General features: G+C 43.7%; 1 protein-coding gene across 12 annotated transcripts in view; it reads left to right on the forward strand.

Moving 5' to 3' along the window:
- NAV1 (neuron navigator 1) overlaps positions 1 to 12646 on the forward strand; it is a 950201-nt gene that overhangs the window by 718720 nt on the left and 218835 nt on the right. For all 12 annotated transcript variants that reach the window (XM_069238908.1, XM_069238913.1, XM_069238909.1 and 9 more), the window contains 4 exons: positions 497 to 919; positions 2182 to 2223; positions 5306 to 5454; positions 7967 to 8140. In XM_069238908.1, coding sequence (XP_069095009.1) covers positions 497 to 919; positions 2182 to 2223; positions 5306 to 5454; positions 7967 to 8140 — 788 coding nt within the window. The remainder of the gene's footprint in view (positions 1 to 496; positions 920 to 2181; positions 2224 to 5305; positions 5455 to 7966; positions 8141 to 12646) is intronic.

The raw sequence follows: 12646 nt of genomic DNA on the forward strand, positions 1-12646 counted from the left end.
AATGGAGGCACTTGTGAGATCTGTTTCTTCTGTCGCTGTGGAATATTGTAACTAGAGGGAACTGGTGGTATTGAAGCAACACCCTACAGGCTGACATACAGGCAACAGATATTATAATGTTCATCTACTAGTTTTGTACTTTGGACGCAAACTGGGAGCTCTTGCAGCTGCATCCTGCTTCTTATTAAAGACCAGAGCTCCTAAGCCAGAGCATATGTTAATGCTTGGATTGTTCTTTCCCCTTAACATGCATTTATTATCAGTCTGTGAGTGAATGTTTTTTCCATGTTCCCTGACTCGTGTGGGGGGGATTTGCTTTGATATGTGGCAGGGTGGCAAGAGTTGTTACATGGGTGGGTTATACTGCACCTCTCGCATGGTTTGATGACTGACAGTGGCTCTGAATTATGTCTTCAGCATTTACCTTTTTCAGCTTTGCTAGTTTATTTACAAATGTTTTTCACTTATTCTCTTCATTACTTTGTTCCTTCCACAGAGCGACAGTGAAAGGCTTCAGCAAACCCCCATCCATGGCCAGCCTGGATAAAATCAACTCTAACAGCCTTGACCTTCCCCCTGCTGGTGACTCCCCAGCAAGCCGACTGCACGACCTTCCCCCCGCTGTGGCATCTGTTGCGGGTACTCTCCTGACAAATTGCTTGACACCAAGTCCTGCCCCTGTCCTTAACATAAACTCTGCTAGCTTCTCTCAGGGCCTGGAGCTCATGAGTGGCTTTACAGTGCCCAAAGACTTGAAGCTTTACCCAAAACTCTCTGGCCTGCACCGGAGTATGGAATCATTGCAGATGCCTATGAGTGTGCCGAGCTCCTACATCAGCCCGGCCACCCCGCTCTCCAGCGAGGAGGACTCCAGCGAGGCGGGGTGGACTGGGAGCCTCAAGACCACACAGCTGGAAAGGTGAGCACATACAGGGCACACATTACCTAAAATGTAGTAGGTGACAAAAAATTTAGCTGCTCCACTGGTGAAGGCATGTGCATAGCTTATAAAACTGTTGCGTTCTTTACAGCCCCCCCCCCCCCCCCCCCCCAATTTCCTAGGATGTTGTTCAAGTAATAAATTGGTCTGGTGCAATAATTTTGGTCACCCTAACCAGAATTATATTTTGTCTATTCGCAACATGACTTGCCCTCTCATGCTACGTTCCCTTTACTACTAATTGATAAAAGTAGAGGAAGTTTTTTTATTAAAAAAATGAGTCAAATATTGCCATGTCAAGAAAATGTTAATTGCTTTCCCTATTTCCTCTTTGATTCCAATGTTGTGATTTACAATCTGTAATATTTTTTTACTGAAAGGTAGCAGATTTTTCTCAAAGTCCTGCACCAATAATCATAAATTCCACACTTCTTAAGGTAAGGGGAGACATACCTGCTGTGTTACAGCATGTGCTACATTCTGAAAAACCATTCTTATAATGGATGCTTATTTTCAAGTCATTTTGACTGTTCACACTGTCATTGGTAGTGTTTATGACAATGTAAACATGGGCTTTACTGTCACGTGACGTTTAGAGGTGCTCTGTGTTTGTTCTCTGGCAGCCCCTGCGTCTTGGAGTTATTAAATCAAAGCAGATTTTTGGCTTCCATACGTGCAAAAAGAGTGTAATCGGTGGATTATTTAATTACTGACCACAGTAGTCTTATTCTACCTTAGAAATTAGTGACAAAATGCCCATGAGTGTAACATTTGATTCAATAACAAAAAAACAATCGACAAATGTAGCTCTTGCTATTACTAATGCAAAATCAAACTGCCTTTAAAAAAAATACTCCATCTTCTGCATTTGCCCTTTAACGTTATTTTGTTGTGCAGTTGGTTCCATAATAGAGAGAGTGACCCAACTCATAACTTACTCTTCGTAAAGCTCATCAGATGCTCTCGCACCACTAGACTTATGCAGTTGACATGGTAGGGGGGTTGTGAGTTCTTGATTGGTTTTTATCTCTCCTTTGCTGTACATGGTAATAGTGCACATTCACTTCACAGAAGAAGTGTTGCTATAGAATCATGGGTAAACGAAGCATGTTCTTAGCATGTGTTAACAATACAAGTCGATGATGGGTGATCTATGTTATGAGTCAATAGTCTCCTTCATTTATTTTATTTCTGCACCCACGACGACTGATGCTTGTTTCCCTGTTTGGAATGTTTTGTAGTGCTCAAAGAGACAGGAATACACTGCCCAAGAAGGGGTTCAGGTAAGCCTCAAAGAAGCTAATTCCTTTTTCATGAACCTTGCTTTATTCTGCATGTTATATGCCACCATATGAAGAAGAGGGTGTGAACAGCCAGTTTCTGAAACATCAGGTGAACCGCGGTTATAGATTGATACTTGGTGTGTGTTCATGTCTCAGTGATGCTTGCTCCTGCTGGTAGGAAAGTGGGTGCCAGTATTTCGGAATCAAGTAAAATAAATAGGCATTTCATGTTAATTCAAAGCATGAACAAGTAACTGCTCACAATGAAAATACTGATATACGGTCAGTTCCAGACCGGAAAACCTTCCAGCAGAAGAGTGCTATTTATTTCAATTGCTACCGATGGCAATTTCTGGTACCTCTACACTGAAGACGACTTTACAGGCACGAACCAGCCTCCGCTTCAGCAAGGGCAGAACCCACCTGGTCTTTGCAGCTCTATTATAGGACTGAACATAATGAAAAATAAAGCGCTTAGTATAGCAAGCGATGGACAAATGGTGGGCACATCTACTTCCGACTTCGCATGCAGGTTGCAAATAAAGTTCTCAAAATCAGAAGCTAAATAAACCTCAAAGCCCAAAAAATACACAACAAAATGACTACCTCACCTGATTCACAGAGTACTGACAGGATAGTTTGCAAGAGCACTGGGGTTGCATGAAGGTTAATAATTTATCCATGGAGGTTGGAAGTAAAGCATAAACAGAGAGTCCATAGTCCCGAAAACCTCCTGGAACCAAGTGTAAAAAAATAATGTCATCTACTAATGTCGACTAAAACATTAGAAAAGTGACTTAATGAAGCACAGACAAAGAGTCACATATGCTGACAATAAATAACGTGGCCAAACAAAGTCTAGACTGAGCTTGCAATTAGGAAATGGAAACATGCCGCAGATGAATTTGCCAAGGTGCAGTGGCAGATGTTGGAGGGCGTTTTGAAATGGGGGTAGCTTGGAAGCAGCCACTCTCCAGAAATTTAAATACATAGTCCAATTTGCACAGTCCTGACATGAGTAAATCACAAGTGAAGCTCAATGCTTTCCTCATGGTCTGTTGGCTCGCTGCAGCTCGTCCACGCGCAGATACTCCATAATGGATGCATTGATGATATTCTTCTGTAGCAGGGGTTAGTTAATTCCAGATCTGAATTACTTTCTGAATCAGGGTAGACCAGAGGTCTTGGCGGCATTACAATACTGAATCAAAGACCAGACTCTCTCAGGAGACGGCTCCACTGAAGCTTGCAGTTGTCAAACATTTTGAGACTGGCGCAACCATTGTACCGTTTGGTTCCACTTGCTGCGCTCTAATTGGTGTGATATCTCTTCGCAGCACCGCAGTAAGCCTGAATCAAGCTGCTACAGGTGAGGCCAGAGGAACAGCATCAATGTTGTTAACGGACGCAAGTCTTTGAGTAACGGGCAAGGCTGCATGTCAGAAGTCACTTACATTTGCAAAGTCCATTTGGTTATCTACTGCACTGACTGCGGTCAATGCAGTTCAGTACCTAGTTGGATTGGCAGCGCTGTAAAAACATCCTGTTGTTGAGTGTCTTAAATTTCAAGATTTTAACTGCCATAGCATAAGCATTTGTAGGATTGCAGCACTCAAAATATGTTGGTTACTTCATGTCAGACTTGAGGTGCATTATCCCTTTTGTGTTATATTAAAAACATCTTGGTTGCAATGGCATTCAAGTGTCGGACTATACTGACGAAACAATCATTGCAATAGTTAATAGTGCACACAGCATTAGCACACTGTAGTGTGTCACAGGAGTAAGCCAACTGATGAGTTATTGTTGTAAAGTAGATCCTTATACAATGCGAGCACTGGAGTGAAAGTGGAAGGATACACCCAAACACCAAAAAGCATTGATTGAGATGTGACTACTCCACTGGGCTCAGACAAGACGTAGTTGACAAATTCTCAAGCTGATGGCTGAAAGAGTCTGGTTGAAGAAAGGCAGTGTGTGAAAGGGGCGACTCCAAAACCCAGTCTAAGTATATTGTAAGCAATAAGTCAGTTTGATAGCTGTGCTGTCAAAACCCAAATCCTAAATGTAAATGCTGCCTGAAAAGTTTACACAATGGTTAAATGTCCGTTACAGAGCAGTAGTCCAGTGTATTAAGTGTCAATGTCATTACCATCAATGGGATAATGTGAATTTGGTGGTTTTGTTTACTTTCTTTAATGACCTATTTGTATGGCTTTTTGCAGCCTAGACAAAGGCTCTTGGAAATGTAGCACTGTTTTGAGAGATTTTCAGTTTTCAGATGATTGCTTCTTCCATATCCAAGGCTTTAGCCCCATTGGCTAGCCGATTCAAATGTACATGGTTATGTTATTTATATAAAAATAAACAATTTTTAACAAAGAAGGTGGATAGATTATTAAGGAGGGTCTCATATTTAATGCAGATTCAGACAGAAAAAAGTAACCTAAATATGAAAGGGTGGGGGAATATGTGATGGAACAACTAGGTCCTAAACAACTACTTGCCTAAACCACTACTGCTAAACAACTAAATAGTCTCTACAACGAAGTACTGAACAACTACTGTCTAAACAACGATTTTGCCTGAATAACAATTGCCTGAACAACAGATTTTAAGGTAAGTGTTTCTTATTTTTTTAATGGTTTATTAGTTGTTATATATATATATACACATTCTAAACAACTAATAAACCATTAAAAAAAAGAAAAACATACATATAAGTTGATCAGAATTGATACATATATATATTTATATATATTTGTGTGTGTGTGTGTGTATATATATATATATATATATATATACACATAGATTCTAAACAACTAATAATCCTTTAGAATTGATATATTTATATATCAATTCTAAACAACTAATAAACCATTAAAAAAAATAAAAACTTACCTTAAAATTCATTGTTCAGGCAATTGTTATTCAGGCAAAATCGTTTTTTAGACAGTAGTTGTTCAGTACTTCGTTGTAGAGACTTTTTAGTTGTTTAGCAGTAGTGGTTTAGGCAAGTAGTGGTTTAGGACATAGTTGTTCAGGATGTTTCCCAAGGGTGACCGCTGATTGTTTCTTGCAGGTATCAGTCTCACTCGCAAGACGAGACAAAGGAGAGGCGGCACTCTCATACCATCGGAGGACTTCAAGAATCAGAGGACTCCTTAGCGCTGCCTCCTCCCGCTCCACTCTCTCTCGCTACTGCTACAAAACTCCCCTTAACTAACATAGGTCAGTTTCTTTTTATAGCTCTAACTTTTTTTTATAATGTTTGTGTCCATGCACAGCAATAAATGTCTAAACTTTGTTTTACTTTACATAATTTCAAACACAAAGTGTGTGGGGGGATGTCAAGGACAGGTCTCCTGTAGCCTAGTTAAGCTGAGGGTTTGCCAGTGAGGCGATCACCTTCATGAAAATAGGAACTGAAAGAGGCAGTTAAGTGTGTGAGGGAGTCCGTTTACGGACTAGGTGGTCTCACACACATTATAGTGCCATGCTTCATCATATGACCACCTAGCCCCACCCAGGTAAGATAGTACTACGTGGGCAGACTCCACCTCGTTAAAAGAACTCTGAGGGAGTGCTGAAATGTTATCTTCCTGGATAAATCAAGGGATCCAGTTGAAAGGTGAGATAGATAATAAAATTACCATGCAACTCACCTATTAGATATAATAATTTAATATAAGTGTTTGTAGGTAAGATTAAAAGAACAGTGGGGACACCTTTGAGTTTAATAATTCATATGTAGACAAGGCGGATAGCCTCTAGTCTGGTAACATGCGGAGGGGAGTTGCCCCTGGATCAAGCAGCTGGGACGCGGAACGCTTAGGTGGAGCAACGAGATGCCGCCTTTGGAGTAAGTGCGACTATAAGGGGCAACTCCCCTCCGCATGTTACCAGACTAGAGGCTATCCACCTTGTCTACATAGGGCCATACCTCTACAGTTTAACCAGGTAGGCCCCGTGTGCATTTGAATATTTACTTGCTCACTGTCTAGCATATCTATCTAGGTCCTCACGTATTAGGGAACCTTGACCCTGAAGAATGCCCCAGACTGCTTAGGATCTTAGAGAGGGCAGAAACATGTTGGTCCCCACTTTACTCACACTTTGAATCACACACTTTGTGTTTGAAGTTCTTTGATGTACGTGAGTTTGTGTGGGGTTGTATTACTACCAATACTCTTTTTGTGTTGTAGTAATTTACTTTACATAATCACATAACCACAATACGGGTTAGACATAAATCCCAATTGTAATCGAGCGAATATTGGCCGGTGAACAGCAGTGATTGCTTTTACCAGCAAAATGAAAAAGTGAATTTCTACAGATGAGTGAATGAGAATGAGTAGCAGATTCTTAGCTTTATGGTTGGAAAAGATGCACACCTAAACCGGGAGGAAGTGCTGGAGGGTAGATTTGACGGCGATTGTTCGACATGTTTGCAAAGAATGGCAGAAGATATTGACCGAGTATATCCCTGAATTAGGACAGGTAAACATATATGTTAGGGAAGGCATGAGCAAACTGGGAAAGCAGATTCAGAACATGAAATGCTAGGATTCACCAAAGGGAGATTTGGTAAGGGGAAATGTATTTATGTTCTCTTCATAGACAGACAGTTGGCAGAGTTAGGTGGGAAGACCCAGGAGGAGAACAATAATCCAGGAATGAGGCTAAACGTTTCAGTGACTTTTAAGATGACTGGGTAAAACTCAGCAGGTGGAAGAGAAAGTGCCGATCTGAACAAAGGATACCTCAGAGTTACATGTCAGAGGTTGATATGGATGGTAGCTAAGAGGAGGGCGAGATAGAAGGATAGTGGAAGAGAAGAACTAGAGTGATAAACGCAGAGTACGACTTTGTTTTGTGGAGTTTGAGATGCAAGCAGCGGGACAACGTCAACAGATCTACTGTAGACAGGCAGTGGGAAATAGGGTTATAGAGACCACAAAGAAGAAATGAAAGGAAATAACATTAAGAATTGTATCGTTAAAAATAAGGCAAACCAAAAGAGATGGCGGGAGAAAGAGGGATTGGTGAGTAAGCGCTCCGAACCCAGAAAGCCTTGTAGATACCATAACAAACGAGCAAGGCAGGAGGTTTAACAAACCAAGGTGACTGACTAAAGTGCTGAAATACATAAGAAGCATGGGAGAGAGTAATCGGAAGAAAAAAGCATGTTTAGAGAGTAAAAGCATGTTTAGAGAGTATGGATTATGTCAAAAGCTGTTTATTGGTAAATGACAATGTAGAGGGAAGATAGCTTTACATGACACAATACATAATGTGAAGTGGTTAGTAAAAAAAAAAAAAAAGAAACAAAGCCGTTACAATGAAAGCAGCCAAAGGTGTTCTTGTTTATGAAGAGAACCTATGTGAACAAAGAACCCAGCAAACTCCCAGGAGGGCAAACTTTACGGTAGACCAAGCGATCTAGGTGGAGGAACTCAAAACACATTGAACAATATGCTTGTGTTATGTCCCAGTTGGGATGCCTTTCTGGCAGGAACATAAGAGCGAGAGAGCTTAGGTTTATTGTCGCCCTTTTACAAACGTAGGTCAAGGTTTAGTTTGACATAGGGAATAGGCCTTGAAGAACAGAGGTTGCCCACTCCAGAACTAGTTTTATTACTGAAGTACTTACTGTGGCATGCTGTCTCCTAGTTCATCTTTGCTCGAGATGCATTCTCTCAGTTACAGCTCAAGGCATTTTTTATTCTCATTTTCCTTCTAGTGAGCCCCACCTCTATCACAGCGCCAAGGATTTCCCGATCCAACAGCATCCCCACCCAGGACGCAACCTTCGAGCTATACGGCGGCACCCCACTAGGCAGCACCCTCTCGCTGGCTGAGAGGCCCAAGGGGATGATGACCCGGTCAGGATCCTTCCGAGACCCGGTGGATGATGGTGAGCGCCCTGACATAGTTATGAATGTAGCATTTCCTAAAGTGTGTAGAGCTGCTGTTTGCTGTGAGAGCAACGTTTTGAAGGGAGCTTAGAGGGTTCGTAGTGCCATGTGACTGCTTTTCTCAAATTAGTAACAGACCAATCCATCTGATTTTAGTCAACAGCGCGTGCTACGTTCCCCTGTAACTGCCACTGTTTTTAGATGTACATTTTTGTAAGAGAGTTTTTTCTATGTATGTTCGCTGGAATATGTAAAATGTGATACTAAGCGAAGCCCTGAGAATATGATTTACAATAATATAGAGGGAGGAGCAGAGGAGAGATGAGGAACACTGAAGGCTTAAAAAAGGGATCTTCCCACAGTCACTCGTGTACTTTCAATAAGTGAGTATCCACCTCTTTCCCAAAGAGAAGGAGTTGGGCAGTTATGCTTATTACATGTATATTGTTCTAGATTCTGGCTTAGATGGGGAAGGCTTCTTTCCTGTTTTTGTCTTTCTTGAATTTCTTAGTCTCCAGTCTGGTGATGTCCTGTCTCCTGGTTTGTGGAAACCCACTGGGAGTGATTATTTTGTCAGGCAGATAGGATTGTGTTCTTGGCAGCCTTGTAAAGCGTGCAGCTGGTTTTAAAGATTGTGCATGCTTGCAGAGACAGTCAGTAGAGTTCCATTATGGTGAGAGTGAGGTAGCTGAATGTTGTGAAATATTTGATAAGTCTAGCTGATATATACTCCAGGGAGACCCGCTATGGAGTCTAGAAGGCCAATGGCTGAGAGTGTTTCCTCCACCCAGATGTGATAGTTTAAGGGATTGGATGGCGGCTCTGAAATTCCTTTCATGGAAGAACGGGTTGATTTTCTTCACGGAGGTAGCTGGTACTTTGCTGTCTAGTCGTCATGGTGATGTATTCTTTGAGGGAGAGGGCGGAGTTGATGCAGAATGTGATTGTCTTGGACTAGTTCATAGTTGGGAGTTAAATCCATCAAGGATCAGAACAATACAACCACAGCACTCAGTTCAACGAGACAACTGACATTCATACGGTCATATGAGTCCCAGACCGGTCCTTCTTGTACTCCAAAATCTTCTTTATTGGGAATTATCAATCTCATTCATATTCCATTACAGTTCCTCGTTTCAGTTTTATTGCTCGACCGCCAAAGATCATATCTGGCAAGTTGTTGATATTAGACCTTCATGGTACTGAGTTTGTTAGGAGTGGACATCAAGGACTGGGAAGGAAACCGCGCGGGAGTCGTTGAATATCTGAGCACAGCTTACATGCAAGTGGAGTTGTGTGTAATTGGTGTATTGGAGCAATTTGTTGTGGTTATTCATGAGAACGCTTCCAAGGGGCTCCATGTACAGGTTAAAAACCACTGAGGACCTTTGAAATGATTGGGAGCTTCTGGGACTTTGAGAGGCCCATCTGGATAAACTCACGTCGGTTGGGCTTCCTTTAAAATACTGACATCCGCTTCCCACTAGTAATGTCGGTGAGTGAACATTGCAGTTACATTTCTGACTGAGCTTTTACTCCAAGAAGTGTGCATGGTTTGAGAAAAGCAAGATCAAGGTGTTCAATAAGGAATATGAAATGCATTAATAATAAAAGAAAAGCTCTGATTTATCGAAAAAATACCTCTTAAAAATGGACTTTAAAAACAGTAACAAAGACTAGTTCATTACACATTTGAAATAATGTCTGTGCAAGACAGTATATAATGTGCCCTGAAGTAGCATGCAGATCACCAGGAACATAAATACTTATACCATAACCAAAAACCGGTGCGTCAAGGGTATCATGCTCTCTTCCGAGCATTTCACCATCTGTGAAGCTCAGTTTAAGAAGTGTGTTGTTCACCATTCTATGCTCTTGCACTAGTGATCGGGTATTCGTATCCATGGGAGTTAGTAGTCCATTACACTCACCTCTCCTCCTGGTTTAGTGAAAACCTTTTTTTTTTTTTTTTTTCTAAACAGAGGTGGCACTCAAGCTCGGTCAAGTGATGGCACATTGATAGTCAATCACAGTACAAAAGAAAAACCCATCAGTAAAATTAATGATAGACACCTGTTAAAAGTTAAGTTTTGTTATTTAGGCCTCGTATCTGTAATGTGGGGCCCTAGGCCCTCATGCTTGTAAGGAAGGTGACGCAGACACGTTGGTAGGGTGGTAATAAACTGGCCTCAGGCACATGCGCCCGGCCCCTTTTATTGGCAGGGTCACCTGACTGGTGACGCCTGTGTTGGGTGGGTGTGGGTTATACAAGTAAGACCAGCCCTCAGCAGAGTGGCTGACAGAAACACTAGAATGAGTCCAGTTGGACTCTACATCCCTCCCAAACTTTATTGAGGAACCAAACAAAAGTCCAACCTGTAAAAGAAACAATAACAAAGCACCACAATCGGTCTCTCGGCCTCGAAAAGGCAGACTGCAGAATTGCAGTGGACATGGTGCAGCTGGGAGCACCCGGACACCTCCACACAAGTCCATAATTTAACCAGGTACAGCTGGGCACGAACACAGTGTGGATGAAGTCCAGATACTTCAGTCGCTTGTCCACGACCTCACAGTTCGCTGGATATTGTCGATCCGGTCCTGCCTGGGCTCATGTGGTCAAAGTCTATTTACAGCTTCTGATGCGAGTGCATCTGGAGCAGTGGGGAGTCCACTGTACACAGTTCTGGACGGTATTCTGACTCTGGAGATTGTCTACCTCCTAAGACTGCAGATGACGTGACGGCCTGGGGCGCCTGGAAGTCCAGCGGCAGAGCAGCAGCAGTCTTCCCTCTCGTGCCAGACCTCCATCAAGCAGGAGTCTCCTCGAGGCCCTTTCGCGGGCTTCCACAGGACTGTGTGGACTGTGCTTGCCTATCTCAGGCCCAGCAAAGACGTCTCAGAGGAACAGCCTACAGGACCACATCCTAGTCTCGCATGGAGCCACAAGGGTTGTTGATGCAGGGTCCGCTTGCTCGAGCCATCCGGATTCAGGTGCTCTGGCCATAGTGCAAAGTCTTCAGGTGACCAGTCTCTCGATATGAGACCTCTGTGCTTCCGGATGCCTGACGTGGAGCTGTCTCAGATGCATTCTCTCTCTGCGATATTCCGCTCTCACAGGAATTTGTTGGAGGCCCTTGTCCCTGGATTGCGGCGGGACTGCGTGGGCTGTGCGGGCCAACGTCGGCCACGCCAAAGGAGTCTCTCTGAACTCCCAACAGGGCCACGTCCTAGTCTTGTGCGACCCCAAGGGTGGATGGTCCAAATGATCTGGTCTGCTCTCACCGGCAGGCGTCTGGTTCACGGAGCTCATGGCAAGTGTTCAGATGATAAGTTTCTACGTTGCCAGACATGCCTTGTCAGCATTGGTTCTTGTTGCTGACTGTCTCCACTCAGGTGGTGCTGTGCTCCTCCTTCGATGATTGGGCGATGCACCTCATCATGATGATGATGTTTTTTCATCCTTTTGCAGATCAAACAGGTGGCGGCGGCTTCGTCAGCGGAAGGACCACTTGATGGACGTAGTGGCCACGGCGGGTCTTGTGTGGCCTGTGCAGTCGGCGTCAGGGATGCCATCACAGCCAAGCAGCCGGTGACAGGTGACAGGTCGGTCGTACTGGGAAGCGTGGGGGACCACCCGCATCGCTGTCTTCAGTGACGTCTGCTCACCCCGGTGACTGTCTTGTACTGATGGATGCCTCCTCATCTGCTCGCACAAGTCCTCAGTTGTCACTCTACTTCCTTCCACTTTCATACCTGCAATGGAGTTGATCTGTGGTGTGACCGGTCTGTCACACTCCTCTCCTCATTTCTTGTTGGCATTGTGCCACACTCTCTTCTCCCTGGTGTGGCGTCGTGCCACAGGTCACATGTTGCGGCACATGGACCTATCACTGCACCTTCGCTGGTGCATCTTCCTCGGTCATCGACAGCACTCACCCCCTTCTTTACACCAGTGTGACTGGGGTTGCGACGGCCTCGCTTCTCTCGATTGCTGTTCAGTCCATGTCTGCGACCACGTGGGGTTTCAGATCCCACCCTCGTCGCCAATGTAATGTGGGGCCCTAGGCCCTCATGCTTGTAAGGAAGGTGACGCAGACACGGTGGTAGGGTGGTAATAAACTGGCCTCAGGCACGTGCGCCCGGCCCCTTTTATTGGCAGGGTCACCTGACTGGTGACGCCTGTGTTGGGTGGGTGTGGGTTATACAAGTAAGACCTGCCCTCAGCAGAGTGGCTGACAGAAACACTAGAATGAGTCCAGCTGGACTCTACAGTATCCATGCACGAGGGGAAACGGGACTAACACAGTCCACACAATCTGCCCATTTGGATTAAAAATGTCAACATATTTTCACAAAAAACCCTAATGTAAATGATCAAGTTGAGGCCCTTTTTTTAGTTTATTTTATTTTTTATTGATGAACAAGCTTTCATACTCTGCCATCTAGCGGGTCATTACACAACTGCACCTTGTTTGAGTGTGTGCTTAAATTTGTCGTATCTC

The sequence above is a fragment of the Pleurodeles waltl genome, chromosome 6, assembly GCF_031143425.1.
Source record: "Pleurodeles waltl isolate 20211129_DDA chromosome 6, aPleWal1.hap1.20221129, whole genome shotgun sequence".
Lineage (NCBI taxonomy): Eukaryota > Metazoa > Chordata > Amphibia > Caudata > Salamandridae > Pleurodeles > Pleurodeles waltl.